The sequence below is a fragment of the Dendronephthya gigantea genome, unplaced genomic scaffold (genome assembly GCF_004324835.1).
Source record: "Dendronephthya gigantea isolate DGI-Jeju-01 unplaced genomic scaffold, DenGig_1.0 000037F, whole genome shotgun sequence".
NCBI classification, from domain to species: domain Eukaryota; kingdom Metazoa; phylum Cnidaria; class Anthozoa; order Malacalcyonacea; family Nephtheidae; genus Dendronephthya; species Dendronephthya gigantea.
In genome coordinates, this window is record NW_021163047.1 from 584,661 (window position 1) to 601,062 (window position 16,402).

The following is a 16,402-nucleotide window of genomic DNA, read 5'->3' on the forward strand; positions in this document are numbered from 1 at the left end:
ATAAATTTGAGAAAAGCGCATGCGTTTCTTGCTAAACTGTGTAAGAAAATAGGTTTTAAGAACAGGCTTGAGTACTATTTTTCCAATCTGCTTCTAACCTCTGGCTCAGAACCAACCCACTCGCGTCCTCTTGTTGAGAAACAACGCTGGCATGCAATGCAAACAATTTATATTCATCGCGGCTCGCTCAATGCACAGAAAATATTTTATCCAAATTTACGTGTGCATGATATGAACAAATATAACAACTCAAAAGGATTAAAACCCTGCAGAAAAGCATGCAGAAAATCTCCGCGGTATATTTTCAGACATGTTTATTTGCTGAACCGTATTTGATTAGAATTTAGACTGTATTGCCGGAGGAGATCTTAGCATTTCCGTGAATGAAATTTTGGTTCTTTGTATATTCCATGAATAAAAAATCGGCCGTTTTCCACAGCGAAATTGCGAAAATCATCTCTTAGATATATGTATAAAATCACGAGTTATCGCAGAGCCCATGCACGTGGCTGATGCGGTTAGCGCGCTGTCTCTTAACACTGAATTAAGGTTGTAGCCATTTGTTCGAAATGCGCTTAGTCTATTGGATAAGCCGAAGTTTAAAAATATTCTCTCATGCATCTGATCAATGACTACACCTACACATCAAGAATTTAATACATACTTCCATTTAAAATTAAACAATTAACTGTGAAGTATTTCAGCTAGTTGCTCAATAAATAGATAATCAATTTCAGTTTTGCATTTTTAAATTAATATTTGCCGGTTTTTTTAAACGCCTTTCTAACAGCCAGCCCCTGGTTAAAAACATGACAACGTGATCTCCATGCAGTGGTACAGTGAGTCAGCGTAACTTGAGGGAACTCCATAGAGGCTACGGCACAAAAGTAATAAATTCCATGCATCATGTAAAATAATTTAAGATTTCTGTAGCTCCCTTTCTCTCTGTTTTCATGTGTTTCTGTCTTTATTTCTGTGTTCAACCGTACCTACCATCGGTATACTGATGTACTTCATATCTCTTTATATCTCCTCTAGTAAAATATCTCAAAGATCATAAAACTTAATGATGTAAAACGTCCGTATAGTTTTGAGTTTAAACTTTGTATTCCGTAGTTCCGTAATTGTATGCGCATGCATGCTGAATAAAAACGATGTCGGTTATGTAGTAATTCACTAAAAACAGGAATTAACAACAGGGTTTTTTCCCGAATAACTTCAAAAACAAATATTGCAGCACATTAATTATTAACAGCTTGTTCCTATATTGTTAACGACACTGTTTAGATAATGTTGCAGGGTTTCAGCACACTCTATTTTTTGCGAAATTGAATGAAGAAAAGACATGAACACATGAACTCTGGTCTATAAATGATAATTATTGGATTGATTTGATGATGACTGCACGGGAGTCAGCACACGTGAAATCGTTAACACTGTTTACGGTTGTGTTGCACCACCCAACTTTCCTTACAACTTGCAATGCATTTCTACTGCTGAGGCACCTAAAGTTGTCCAATACGAACATTTCTTACGATCTGCTAACATTTTCTTATAATTCTGAACACTCTTTGCGTATTAAAATTATTCTCAAAATTATTGCATTGCAAGTTGCAAGGAAAATTGTGTAACAGCGCCATTTTTGCCATTTTCTTAAATTCTGTGACCATTTTCGTTTTTTTATTGATTTTACGCGCATTTTACAGAAGTAGAAATGTCTTGAAAGGCAAGCCTACGCCACACAAAGAACTGTTTGATGTTCATGCCGAAAAGCACCTATTTATTATCAATTAAAGAAAAAAAACAGTGTTTAACTTCCTGTATAAATAATTCGCTTCAGCAACGATATCGAGAGGAGCTACAGCACGAAACGTGAGATAAAATGCCTTCAACACAAGAAGAAAGAAAGTTTTTCAACGGTGTGCGTTGCCTTTTGTTTGGATTAACAACCATTGCTCTTATCTGTGGAAGTGTAATAATAAAAGAGGTGCATGAAACTGATCCTTGCATGGAAGGCAATTTCCGGTTTCAGGGCTATTTGTGTAAGTACCACTGAAATTTTGTATCGAGCATTTTGTATGTACCCGGTCAGATTTACATTACTGGTAGCCGACGAAAAAAAAACAATGTCAACGACAACTAAATATTCGGCAAGTCGAAAAACAAGAAAACATGAAATGTTCGATTCGCTTATAATCGTTGCAATTCCCCCCACTCGAGTTACGTTTTATTACCCTACTGGTCGATCTGATCACCCGTTAACGGAAACTCGAAAGCCGAAATACGTATTGGAGCCTATTACCCAGCCGTTTCAGCATAATTTTCTTCAGAAATGAGAATATTACGAGGACAGTCTCATGTTCATAATTGCATGCACGAGCAATTCGACACATTCCCCGAATAACATTCAATAAGTTCTTCAGATCGTGTTCAGTTTTGTGTATATATAACCCCCGAACCGTGCGAGGGTACTAACTCCGCTCGGAGATTTACACGCGGGTATTTTTATGTCATGGCCGCAGTGAACTTCATCGCGTCGCCCTTTTTCGGTTAAAACGGTCCTACAAGTGCTCCATAAGTTTTAGATCTGGAATTTGAGGTGGAAAGCCATGAAAAAGCGATCACCAAAACGAGTTTGCTTCTAAAAGATTTCTGGCACATAGAAGATGTGCATCATTCCTAATCATCGGGCGGAATTAGTAACGATAAATGGTAACGATAATGTTGTGATGGAATTATCAAAAGAGTCTATTTGCTTTGCGGTTTTCAGTTTAACACCAAAAATTTAGGACCACATTCTGCGCGACGATTGAATCCAGTAGCCAAAATTACTAGCCCGCTGTGGAACAACATTTGCCACTTGCTATCGATTAAAAAAGCATAAGACAAAATGAGCTTTTAAAAAATTGGATACCGCGAATTAAGCAACTACCAATTTCTACCATACAAGCACAAAGCTACAGGACAGTGTCATGAAACCGGCAAAATTTCAACAATTTTCCTCTCTTTAAGTTTCTAGTACCTGCTCTAATTCTCACATTCTCTCTGCGGTATCAAGACGTGAATTAGGTGAGGAAACGTCAAATTGTGTTTGGTTGATTATCACGTTTTATTAGTTTATTTTCTCAGGCAGGGGGGTCATAAAAGTATAGGAGCTAATTCAGGTTTTCACTGTAATTAGAATTTCACAAATGATATAGCAAAACGCTTCCCCTAATCAGTACAATCTCAATAAAATTATTATAGTCTTTTATAGATACAGTGTTTTGACAGATAGAATTACATGTTAGTTAGATAATACCTCATACTTCTTCTACTTCCTTAAAGGTGGGTCCAGTCCTGGCTACAAACTCAGTTGGAATAATGCTTGCAATTGGTGGATTGCTCCGTTCTACCGTGTTATTCCTTCGTGCGCGAAAGTTTCATCGTTCTCTAGACTGTCACTTCCGTATGTACCCAATAGCTGATTCTCGATTCCTGATTTACGATTTGCAATTTGTTTGTTTAATTTGATCAGCAATCAATCATTTCATTTCCTAATTTTTAGTCGAGTATCTATCTATCTATCTATATCTGCGGCCAACGTTTTTGCAAATGGGTGTATATATATATATATATATATATATATATATATATATATATATATATATATATATATATATATATATATATATAATCTATCATCTCTAAACTAGGGTATCGTCTCTTTTGACGAAGGCCCTATAGGCCTCAGGTCGAAACGTCGAGAAGTTTTTTGTTTATTTTAGGCAGTTGTTATACCACATTTGATGCTCTTATATAAAACAGTCTTAAACAAGCCTTTTCTTTATTTTCATAGTTACAGAATCATGTGAGAGGCGATTTACTGAAATGATGGCTCAACTTGTGTTACTCATTGTTTATGCGGCAATTATCATCGTCTGTTTCGTTGTATCAGGCTACGGTTGTGCTAAAATGCTACCGACACAACAGGAAATTAAACATTTTTGACGTGATTTAGATGTGCGAGATTATTAGAACAACGTTTTAGTTGCTTCTAAAAGCCATCTTTCAATGCAATATAAAACAAAGTATTGCGATGCAACAGACGAGTACTGTGGACTGGTGCTGTTCGTTTGCGGAGTCTTCATTCAATTCCATTCCATAATTATTGGTTGGTGTAAAATTAAAGATGAACTGCAAATATCCGCCTTCGCTTCGATGCAAGTTACGCTGCTGCTGGCACCAGATACAACGAATATCGCAACTTGAGTCTGTATTTTTATTCACACATGCACCTAGTGCACGTTGATATACAGAACGCATATGAAGGACACACTTGCTCACTCTCAAACACAACGTTACGGTGACAACACACAGCACAATGCACCTAATGATTTTTTATTCTCTTGACGTATAGCTAATAGCCATCTTTAATTGAAACCATGATTTCATTTCATTGTTCCCGTTTCAAGTTGAGTAGAATGCCGGATACCAATATTCAAAGTCGGTTATAAAAGCTCACACACAAATAAAATTATTAAGATTTTGAAAAACCATTCAAACAAATTCAATGGTAGATTTGTGTTACAAAATATACTTTAGCTAGAAATTTGTAACCATATAGTAGCATTCATAGTTCAGGTGCTGTGAGTTCAAAATTGTGCTATGGTCGTTTATTTTGAATATCGCTGGATCACCTCGATATTGCTTCAGTTTATTCGGCACTGATTCACTGATTTATCACTGCATGTATAATGACCAGTTTGCTCCTTAATCACAGTTTAATTAAGTAATTGAAATAAAACTTGCTGAGATGTTTTTCGTATGCCAATTACGATTATTTACTCAACCATCTAGAGATAGTTAATTGCTTATCAGTAAAATTAATTATGTTTCATCTCAAAGTTTCATTTTACTGGTTGTCAAAACTTCTCGTGCAAAGACACTTTAAAACTGCATGCATGTGAACATTAGTTTTATTTTAGCTAACAATGACACAATCGTAGCGTCATAACATCTTGAAAATGACAAAACTGATCAATATTTTTAGAGACACAGTGCTGCCACTCACCCTGAACAAGATAACGGCACGGTAATGGAATCAGGAGTGCAATCACCACACGAACAGCCTTGTGCGTCTGGCAATATCGACAATGTCAATGCACCATGCAGACGTCCTTCCTGGAGCAGAAACGGAAAGACTCGTGAAATAAATATTCATCGATTAACTGTTGGAGCTTGCACACTATAATAGTTATAATACTACACTAGGTTCCGTTTTTATACCGGATGGTAATGACAAGCAAAAACTACACTGGTCTTCATTATATTAAGTGTTGACAAAAAAATTTTTAGTCATGGCAGTTTACGTAATACAGTTTGCTTGTTTCTCAAAGTAAAAAGTATATAGGCACGTCATGATCTTATAATTCTGAAATAAATGTTACTTTCAGGTTCTTACACATAGATAATGCACAGATTTCACGAATTAGAAGACGAACTGTCTTTCGCTTGCCCAAGTTGTCGAATACAATTAGGTATACGGATACCCATTTTAGGAGTGCAAACGGGGCGTTAAAGTATGTCGAGGTCTTAATGCATGACGGGTGCAATGTGTGAGAATATCCCTTACGCCAAGGGCTTTGAGATAGTGATTGCGACTACCAACCGATCATCCTACATCTCAGTACATCGCAGTTGAACATCATTAGCAAGATACTCATTTTACCAGGCGAGACCTCTTTTAAGAAATTGCAGTCAATGCATGCCAATGAGAAATATTTCTTTATATAAATGGGTAAGGTGATTAGCATTAGGGCCTGTTTATATCAGCCGGGCTAGCCTAGCTCGCTTCTGCTGACCCACTTGATGGGTTCATATTAGCCTGTTAAACGGAGATCTCGCTTCGTTCAGACGGGATCTCGGCAGAGCAAGGCTGGTCTTGTTCATATGAATGCAATTTTACAAATATGGTGAAAAACTGGACTGGTCTTATATATAAACAGGCCCTATCGGTTCTCTCAATAATGTTAACGTTATTATAATTATCTATTGAAATGTGGTTGCCTTTGGCAAAAGATTTCTTCCTATAACTAAGCTCTTAAATCATTTACTCTAAGCTTTTTTGCAAGAGCACGATCGAGACACTTACCTACAAGCCACTGAGTTTTTGCGTGGGCTGATGCTACAGTGAAATTGCCAATAACACTTTTATACAAATGAACTCAAGTGTTAAATCTAAACAAAACGAATTGATTGGCAACTTCCTGTATATATTTGATACTTCACCTCAGCATATATATAGCCATATCAAAGGAAGGCAACTTAAAAGTCAGCAAAACAATATTTAAAATGCCTCTATCGCGGCGAGGAAGAAAGTTTTTAATCGTTGTTGGTTGTGTATTGTTGGTATTAACAGCCACATCTCTTATCTGTGCAAGTATAGCCATGAATAGGTTGTATGACAAAGATCCGAAGGAAGCAAGTTTAGGTTTCCAAACTATCTGTGTAAGTACATATACGTACAGTACCACTGATATTCAGTGTGTCGAGGAGAGTTTTACCAGGTCAGCACACTTGAAAAGGTTTACTTTACCGCCGTACGTCTACAATGACACCGGCAGTTTAACGTTCTGTACGTCGGAAAAATAAAAATGATACAAAACTGTTTTACAAATTGCTATCTTGAACGTCGCAATATTTATTATCGCACGCTTGAGCGGTATACGCGTAGGCAACGTCACACACCTCCGGACAACGAAATGTCTATTCTACCTATATAACCTTACCGTAGACTTCTGGGGGTGTAATTGTGCTCCTTCCAGATCATCTCTAGTTTTACAGTTATGACACAACTTTCTAAATGGATACCCGTACCATTTTCACCCGTGCTGGGCCTTCAACCTAGCTGTGCCAATGAAGTTGACGGTACTCACGGTAGTGTAATCGGGGGGGGGGGGTGTTTAATATAAAGCGAGTCAATGCGATCAACTACAACCTGTTTATCAAGAGAACACAATGTAAGGGAGTCTCATTGTAAAGCAGTTGCAGTTAAAGTTTGCTTACCTAACCACGCTTAGCGACATCTTATTAAATTGCAGAAGTACGTTTGTGTATCTGACTTTTGAGCACACGACACCTGTAAAGTACGATATCGTTAAATTAAATCATTCGAATTTCTCTCTCCTTCAAGTTTTTAGCGCCTGCTCTTCTGTCCATACTGTCTGGCGTGAGACAAGGAACGACTTTGGTAAGGAAAAGCTCTATTCTATTCAAGAATATCCATATCAATCCCTTGCAATTTTCTTGGAACTTCGCTACTATCTTGTACTTATTTCCCTGTAGCTGGGTCCAGCCCTGGCTACAAATTCAGTTGGAATAATGCTGGGAATTGGTGGATTAACTAATTCTATCCTGTCCTTCATCAAACGAAGGCGTGCCTACTTTAGTTGCCCGACGGGTATGTAAAACAGTAAATTTGAGTAAGTCTTCTAGTTTTGCATACTTGCTTGTCGATCCGACGTACCAATGAGCCAATGACTGCGATGTGTAGCCTCGGAAATTATCAAACGCAATTACAATAAGTGGCTACATCACCTTGTACTCATTTCATTTCACATAATTATATTCTTCTCTTAAGAGTCTGTTTACAGGGAGCGAGTTATCCCGGGTAGGTGAGGTAAAAACTGCATCATAACAAAAGACTAATCAGATTAAACTTTTGATCTGTGGCGCTTTTAACCTCGCCTAGCCGGGATAACTCGCTCCATGTAAGCAGACCCTAATGATTACTATTGTTTAGTTCAAAACGTAAAACTCGCATTTTTCGAAATTAGATTTTTTGTTTTTTTACGTTTCAATGTAGAATCATACAGTTGTTCTGACGAGAAAACTTTGATGTCTCTTCATCTTGTATTAATCATCGTTTTTGTCGCATTTATCGTCGTGAGTTCTGTTGCATCAGGATTTGGTTGTTTTAAAATTCTATCCAAACGACAGGTACGTACGTCAGATAATCCGATTCAATAATGCCGCAGTTGCACTCGTTGTTGACAAGCAAATTAAATCTCGCAGCGCATCAAAAAAGTGGATTCCATTTCAAGTATTTCTCCAACTCCCTGCATTGTAGTTTCTTTCCATTTTCTATACTGCGTCAGACCTAGGAAGTAAAACTTTGGAAAACGTTGCTGAAATTTTTTGGGATATTATATTCTAGACACGTTCAATCAGGGTTTTTTTATACTCGATATCTAATATGTTAGGAATCCGAACAAGACCGCGGAATGGTAATGACTAGACAGCAATTATCATATCTGGAACAACCTGGAACTACCAGTAATACCAACAACGGCAATGACATAAATACCATTGAAAATGAGAATGAAAATGAATATGAAAATGATGACATGCGTGTAGGAGAATTGGAAAAACTCATCAATGTTTGAACTGCTCGGCTTTGTCTTGGTGGATGAGCGTGTCTATGCAGGGCCGTAACTAGAACGATAATTGGGGGGTGTTTATTCATATATTCAGTTCTGCCCGACGGGTTTCTATTGTAAGCTATTGCACTTACAAAAGAAACCCGTCGGGCAGAACTGAATATATGAATAAACACCCCCCAATTATCGTTCTAGTTACGGTCCTGTGTCTATGGTGCATATCTACTACTTCTACGAATATCCTGGTAAATTCGCACGAAAATTAGATGGATTTCCCGTACTAAACGGTTTGTTTGAAAATAAAACTCTTGACCATTTGAAGCGTTTGGAGCATGAAATGTTGTTCAATTTACAATTTCTCGGCATTTTATTTTAAAAAGAAGAGACACATGAGCAATAACAACTGTATCTGTATCTTTTCATCATTGTCACATCCTCCTATAATTGCTGTCTACTGGGGCAGTCCACATGCAGGAGTGATGAGCCTGGTTAGCCAAGATTTGACAAATAAAGCTGAAAAGGACTTTCAGGTAATAAAATAAGTCTTTATGAAGCGAAACAAGCACATGTTATTGTGGGAATCGATGACTACACGACTGCACGGATCATGTTATTTACTCATTTTAATACCTCAAGTCATCTCACGTTTCGTTGAATCTCGGCTAAGCAGGATCAACAGCATTTAAAACGCTTTTAGTTAACACAAACATAGTCGATTTTAAATAATTGATATCGATTTCCGGTCTCATCGATAAATATAAAAACGCCATGATCTCTTAAATGAGCTCTTTAGTAAAGTTTTTTTAGAGTAGGTATTAAAATCCGGTTAATAGCCATAACTGGTAGTATTGGCATATCCATATAGAGGGTGCCCCCAAAAAAAACGTTTCCACTATTGAAATCAAGCCACTATTAGAATCCGATTGCCTTAGGATATTAGGATAAACCCAATTGAAAGCAAGACGCTTTATTTGAATGCCTCAACCTAATAACTATGCTATTTACACATTGTGTAAATCTACTGCGTTGATCATGCATTCAAATTCCAACAAAAGCTTCATTTCAGGGGGAGGAATATTTTGGGACACCCTGTATAGACGTTCCGCGCTGTTTATTCCCCACGACCTCTTTCAAGTTCACGTCTTCGTTCTGAAGGGCAGTTCACATGAGCCGGCCCATGTGAACACCCCCTAAATGTGCCTATTTATTTAAAGTGATGACCCGTTTGTTCTACGCCACATTGGAATATATTATATTTTGGAATGCGACACTTATCAAAAACTCCTTTTTTGCTGCTTTTTTAATTTTAAATTTATGTAAACCCTGTAATAAGTTTTGGTTGAGGTAGGGTCGCAGCTCCTCGCAGCTCCTCGCAGCTCCTCGGAACTTTACAATACATTTCCGATTCAACCAATAGCATAGCTTCGTTCGTTAGAAAGCATAGAAAAGCATTCTCCAATTGGACGAAAGCTTCCGAGCACTGCGACATGTCCCTTTGGTTGGTATTCTCCAATTCTAAAGTAATTGTCCATTCAGAGCAATTTTACTGAAATCTACAGTGAATCGGCCTATAAAATTAACATGTACTACAAGTACATGTAGCTTGTTATCAAGATGCAGGATAAAAGGTACTAATTAATAATATTCATTTTAATAATAAAGTTCATTTTTCTACAACATCGCGTGTTTTTAACTGCGTCATGGAATGTATTCCCTCTGAGTAAGTAAGGAGATTACATTCCTCTTCAGGTTGGCCTCTGAAATTGTTCTATGATGAATGATCATTTCTTAGCCTATCGACAAGCCAGGACGGCAATTAACAGCAAAATAAATTTAATGTAAATCGAGATTGAAATTGACTCTCGAATAATAGCAAATAGCTACAGAGAAATTGGTTATATAGACTAATTTCAACGCTGATCCAGCACTAATCAATCAAGTATGATGTTTGCCGGAACGTTTTTATAGCTTTTGCCGCAAAATGATCTTGTGTGCGACTGGCTTAATTCGAGGACTATAAATTACATTGGATTTAGCCGTTTTACCCACAATGCAAATCCAAATGATAAGACTTGAGTGACGTATTGCGCACAATACAACAATTGATTCCAAAGCGTCGTTTATTTATAAATGGAAACAATTGGTAAAATAATATTTAACTGAAGACGAAACAATTCTGAACTCTCCATATTCATTTCACGTCGCCGCTGCTGTTTCAAAGAAAGCAAGAACATGCTTTTTTCACAGAAAGCAAGGCTGATTTTCGTTATTATTGGCTTTGTGTTGATAGGATTAGCAACCATTTCTTTCATCTCTCGTTGTGTCATAATCAGCAAGATGCACAATATTAATGTTAGCGAAGCAAGCTTGGCTTTTCAGTCTATTTGGGTAAGTATATAGAGCTGAAATTGATTGACTGATATAGAGCTGAAATTGATGTACCCAGTCGACATAGTCTCTTTTCTAGCAAATGATGTAACAAATATAAGTTTATTAAGTTTTAAAACGTATTTGAATTACTCGCAGTTTTCACCTCGCCTAGCCGAGATAACTCGCTCCATTTACCCTGTCTATAATCAGTGGCGTAGCCAGCCTGACGATTTTGTCCCGCTATGTAAATTTCGAGTTATTATAATTATTCGTGTCTTTAGAAATCTATTGTTTTCACAGTCAGTGAACTCCAAAATATTAGCATAGCGGGACAAATCGTCAGGCTGGCTACGCTACTGTCTATAATGACGATAGGGAACGGTGTATTTAAAATGTGACTTTACGAAATTTAGTCTTAGTATTTTTACGAAATAGTTTCCATTTTAATCTTGAAATATGTGACGAGTGATAGAATGTGTAATCTTTGAAAAATACTGCAATGTAAATGTATGTTTGTTAAATAAAACGCCGATTGAATTAAATAACCTGGGGCCAGTTGTATCAAGCCCGTTTAGCTTGAACGGTGGATAAGTCAAAATTAAATAACACTTTTACAACTCTCTTGAATGAGTCAACTTGAATATTATGCACTGAATATGTAGTTGTAAACAGTATCTTTGTATTAAGGTTGAAAACATTTAGTTTGCTTATTGAATAAAACCACAGACTTGCTTTCTATTTTGAACTTATCCACCGTTTAGGCTAAACAGGTTTGATACAACCGGCGCCTGACATATATTTTCTGCTGGAGGGTGCACGTATGCATGTATGCTCTTGTTCGTTGCAGTGGCAGCCTTAGACTTAGCCTTAAACCAGCCTTAGATTATCCCAGAGTCCCCACTACTTCCACTGAAGGGTACAGTACAAGATTAGGATAAGCTAAAATAGTGCATCCACAGCCTGAATATTGCTAACTGAAAAGAAATAAAACAGGAAAACATCTATCCCTAATTTATGTATTTTTTTAATACTAGTTCTGCAGTAGTAAGCTTATTATGAAAAAAGTGTAAAAGCCTATCCAAGGTTTCTATCTTTAAGTAAATGCTACATAGACGTTATATATATCATTAAACTGTTGACAAAAAGAATTAAAGTCTTCATGTTATATAGCAATCTAAAACGGCCAGCTATATTATATTTATCATATCTAGTGATGCGTGCACTATGTAATAACTATTCTTTTGTTAATTCAACTGTTAAATCTATTTCCTGCATATTTGTTTTCTGCCTTTCGACTTGCGTGATGGCAACGATCAGATCAGGTTACTGTTGATTAGGAAAAGCTGAGGGTGTTCGAAGTTCTTCGATCAACTGCAGAATCAAATCCGCTGTGACATGCGGCATCAAACAAATACGAGAATAAATTCTGCGTTCAAATTCACCATCCGGAGTTTTTACGTTCAGTGCCTTCGAAGCCAAGGAGTAACGACGGACGATGTCCTGTCTTGGCTGCTTAAATAAGATGAACAGTGACCCAGGCGAATGCAACAACCACAAGTCCAACTTCAGATCTCTTTCCAGATCTCGGAACTTACCGAGTGAAAACGTCACCATTGCCTCCTCACGCACGACTATTTCTACGAGATCGTTGTAAGATTTCCTTGAAAGCAGATCCCATAGTACCAATACACTATGCCCGTTTCTTGAACCAGATACAGTGCTGTCATTCCCGCCGATAAATGAGGGATTTTCAAAAGGTTTTACTTGATCCATCTTTCTCATCATGAACAAGGCAGCAGGAAAAGGGCAGCCAAACCACTTGTGGAGACTAGTTGCGATTGACTTCACCTCAGGAATACGGAAATCAAACAGAGGGAAACCATCTGGAAACGAATCTTCGACCAAGCCCTGATTCATCGCCATCTCAAGGAAAGCAAGTTGCCCCCCACCACTTGCACCGTCTATATGAAACCAAAATCCACTACGAACATCAAATTTTGTTGGACTCACAGAAGATTGTACCGGGCGTTCGTACATGTTGTGTTCTTTCAAGATGGGCACAAGCTTATCAATGGCAGCTTTTGGGTTGTCGTAAGCTCCTCTGAATGTGGTACCACTTGTGAACACGATCAGGGGGGGATAACCTCTAAACAAGAAAGGAGTGACAAGTTTTACAAGACATGGTATGTTCATCGCACCAACTTCGTCAACAGGTACAGCTCGTGGCCAACCGTTTTTATCCAGATTTTCACCATTGAAACATGTCGGGTAATCGTAAGGAAATTCCAATGGACACGGAAAATGTCCACTGCCAATTTCCCGGAATGTTTTCATCTGCAACATGTGCAACGCTTTCAAATTCCCATGATAACTTTCTTCTGAAATGAACACAACTGGCGTGAAGTTGTTGGGATTGGCTGCCAAATTTCGTTTTGTGCATACATCGGCGGAGGGAACGTGGTTTGGGACAAGGGTACGATATGTTTCGTTTATTTCTGTGCCGGACTCGCCGCTGATGTCTTGAAGTAGATTAGGATCAGTAAGTGGCATGCCAGCTAAATAATCTCTCGCTGTATAAAAAGCGTACATATTACCTTCGGTGCATCCCATGGTCGTGACATAACCCCAGTAAGCTCGTTCTTCTTCGTTGCTAGGGTATGATTGACGTGTTCTCCAGAGCTTGTCGCCGTTGCTAGGTTGTGATGGACGTATTATTCCCCAGAGCTTTGCAAAATATTCCAGAACAGCACGTTCCATGACTATTGTGTTCGTACCGTTCAATCCTGAAGCCGAAAACGGATCGCCAAAATTGTTTATTGCCATGTCAAAGAAGGGTTTAATTCTATCACAATCAAGATTTTGGTTCGCTTGAAAGCCTAAATATCCTCTTTGATGGGACGTTAAGTCCCTGTGAAGTTTATTCCAAGCGATTCTGCGTTTGTTTAGTGAAACACCATGCTCTGATAGTCTCACATCTTCAATGTTTACATTTGGCCTATAGTCGCGGTGGACTTCAGAGTTGTTCATCTTTTTTTAACTGAAAATTATTTCTTGTCCGCTACAGAGCCCTTCAGCCGTTTGCAAATAACTTCTTCTGAAGGAAACAGAAACACACCATTTAAACCTTATTTTTGAATTCAAGGTACTTAAATCATTTGGATTTGTTTAGGTTTTATACCCTGCGTGCAAAGTCGAGAGACACTGATAACGTAAGACGTAATAGTTACATTTTTTAATTAAGAGGAGATTTTTTATGTGCAACGGATTTTGGTTGGAAAACGTTAAAAACATCAAGTCTTTTCGTCGTGTATATTCTCCATGCATATTCTAGTTTTGTCCGTAACATTAGCAATGTAGTTAACTAAGTCGTCGTCAGTATAATTTACGGTTGTTGCAAAACACCTAAGCAGGTTTACTGGGCTGGAATTATGCATATTGCATTTGCATAGGTAAATACTAAATTGTTCAGAATTTAGGACGATGCGAAGTAAGAATAGAGCATGATCACGTGTGCTCTATGGGATATATAGTCCAGAGAATCCTCAGCCCCGAGTGACCTTGTGTCTAATTCGAGGAACTTTATACCACATTGAACACAATTAAATGATCATGCTCTAACCGTCTTATGGGCTGTTTACATGAGCCCGATTACCCGAGATTCAACCAAGCGTGAGAGGACTTTGAGGTACTGAAATAAGTATTTTAGACATAAAACAAGCACATGCTATTTTTGTGGTGATTATAAGACTGCCAGGATCATGTTATCTGCTTATTTCAATACCTCAAAATCATCTCACGTTTCGTTGAATATCGAGTTACCGAGCTCATGTAAACAGCCCCTTAAGCTCGTTTTCCACTAGGTGAATTTATTCGCGCGACGCGAAGCGATATCTGAGATGCAGTAATGTGATTGGCTTGCGAAAAATTTCGCCCCGAAAAGTAGGATCGCTTCCTACTTTTTATCTGTTTGCGCGAACAAATTCGCCTAGTGGAAAACGGGCTTTAGAGAATGGCTTGAGAAGGGATTGAATTCATTAGTGACCTTAAATAGAGTTGCTAATGACTTCAAAAAATCTCTCATAATTTGATGAATTGGAAACACTATGAGATATAGAGCATGGAAATAATAGAAGCTGATTGGCTGAGTGAAGATAGCTATTCTCTAACTATATTGAAGAGCATTTAATAGACCTTAATGTGCATAATGACGTATCAAGACGCCTACAGGGAATTCTGGTTTTAGTAGTCACGGCGAAAAATTCAATAAAAAACTTATTTACCGAGAACTCAGAAAACATGATGTTTTGTGAATCTTACATCAGCCTGTAAAAATCAACTTACAGCGGATTACGTTTCACTACAAAACAACAAGCGTTCTCAACGCATGTTGGGTCGTTTAATATATGCATGACATTTGAAATGTCATGCGCTGTTGCACATGCACGAAATTGTCTGAAACTTTAATAACTTATAAAACATATTTCAAAAGATTTCCCTAACGATGCGTGCGCGATGGTCTAGAAGACATTTCCCAAGTGTAAACTTTTTTCTGATACACCCTGTAGAATATAGATATACGTAGGACCGTCGTGCAAACGATGATCCAAATGATGATACAAAAGTATTCTTTATAAAGTGTTGAATTATTATTACAAAAGAGCCGTTCTTAATTCGCTTTATTTGAAATGCCTGCAAAGCGTATAAATTATCTGATTAACATGAGGCTTCTGTAATTTAGAAATTTCGCGTTTCATCTGAATAAAATTTTCCTTTATCATACCTATAAGTTCCCTCAACTGAAGCAGAATCCAGAGTTTACCTTTAAGACGTCACTGTTTTGCTTAAAATAAACAAAGAACCTGCCGATACTGACTCAGCATCTTGTTACACAGTAAATGACCCAACTGTTCTAAAGTGTCGTTGTAAAGGTCACAAATACTTTAATCTCTATCGTAATTATCGCTACACTGGTTTTAATAATTGAAATTGATCACCACACAAAGATTAACTTTCACGACCCAAAGTTTCGACACTCCGGTCTAGTGTCTTCATCAGGGGTGATCTGATGTTGAAACTCAGTTTCTTAAAATTTATACTCTCAAATGACGTCATCTATCAATCAGATGTAAATATTCTTTTGGCAAATAGCTGCTGCCATACCTATTTAGGGCACAAAGACTCGCATTAATATACCAAGATTCCAAAAAACGCCTTTGTCCATAATGATCATTAGTGGTAATGACTTTTGAGTCATTCCACGCAATGTTATGTTTAGTTTGACATATACGAGTTCCGCCAAAGCGGATTTTGAACTGTCTAAGTTCGAAACGACATTTTGACGTTCTTTTAAACGTGTGCCGAACTGGCGTTTTGTTTCACCTAGATATTTTTTCTCGCAATCACCACATGGTATAGAGTATACAGCATGAGTTTTCTGTTTAGTCGCAACGCGATCCTTGGGTTTCGCGAAAATATGTCCCAGTGTCTGAAAGGGTTTTAAGGCAACTTTTATACCACAATTATTCAGGAACTTTTTGTTTGGTTCTGCAATTCCCTGAATGTATGGAACTATAGCAAAACCTGTTTTTGAGAAATTACCCTCCGAGGAATTG

General features: G+C 37.7%; 3 protein-coding genes across 6 annotated transcripts; 2 read left to right on the plus strand and 1 right to left on the minus strand.

Moving 5' to 3' along the window:
- Positions 1 to 1,846: 1,846 nt before the first annotated feature.
- On the plus strand, positions 1,847 to 5,296 carry LOC114526182. Its single transcript, XM_028547703.1, has 4 exons — positions 1,847 to 2,042; positions 3,013 to 3,069; positions 3,328 to 3,448; positions 3,839 to 5,296. Exons 1-4 carry the CDS (start codon positions 1,883 to 1,885, stop codon positions 3,852 to 3,854), a joined length of 354 nt encoding a protein of 117 aa, XP_028403504.1. The 5' UTR covers positions 1,847 to 1,882; the 3' UTR covers positions 3,855 to 5,296.
- Positions 5,297 to 6,255: 959 nt separating this feature from the next.
- On the plus strand, positions 6,256 to 8,525 carry LOC114526177. The gene is made up of 5 exons (XM_028547697.1): positions 6,256 to 6,489; positions 7,175 to 7,231; positions 7,327 to 7,441; positions 7,847 to 7,980; positions 8,244 to 8,525. Exons 1-5 carry the CDS (start codon positions 6,334 to 6,336, stop codon positions 8,424 to 8,426), a joined length of 645 nt encoding a protein of 214 aa, XP_028403498.1. The 5' UTR covers positions 6,256 to 6,333; the 3' UTR covers positions 8,427 to 8,525.
- Positions 8,526 to 11,629: 3,104 nt separating this feature from the next.
- LOC114526159 (serine decarboxylase 3-like) lies at positions 11,630 to 15,680 on the minus strand. 4 transcript variants are annotated; one of them, XM_028547678.1, is made up of 3 exons: positions 15,571 to 15,659; positions 13,385 to 13,884; positions 11,630 to 13,309 (listed from the first exon to the last, which is right to left on the minus strand). In XM_028547678.1, exons 2-3 carry the CDS (start codon positions 13,815 to 13,817, stop codon positions 12,114 to 12,116), a joined length of 1,629 nt encoding a protein of 542 aa, XP_028403479.1. In that variant the 5' UTR covers positions 13,818 to 13,884; positions 15,571 to 15,659; the 3' UTR covers positions 11,630 to 12,113. The 4 variants fall into 4 exon arrangements, with proteins under 4 accessions (XP_028403479.1, XP_028403478.1, XP_028403477.1 ...); XM_028547677.1 differs by having other exon boundaries at positions 11,630 to 13,884; positions 15,610 to 15,680; XM_028547676.1 differs by having other exon boundaries at positions 11,630 to 13,881.
- Between the last annotated feature and the right edge of the window lie 722 nt (positions 15,681 to 16,402).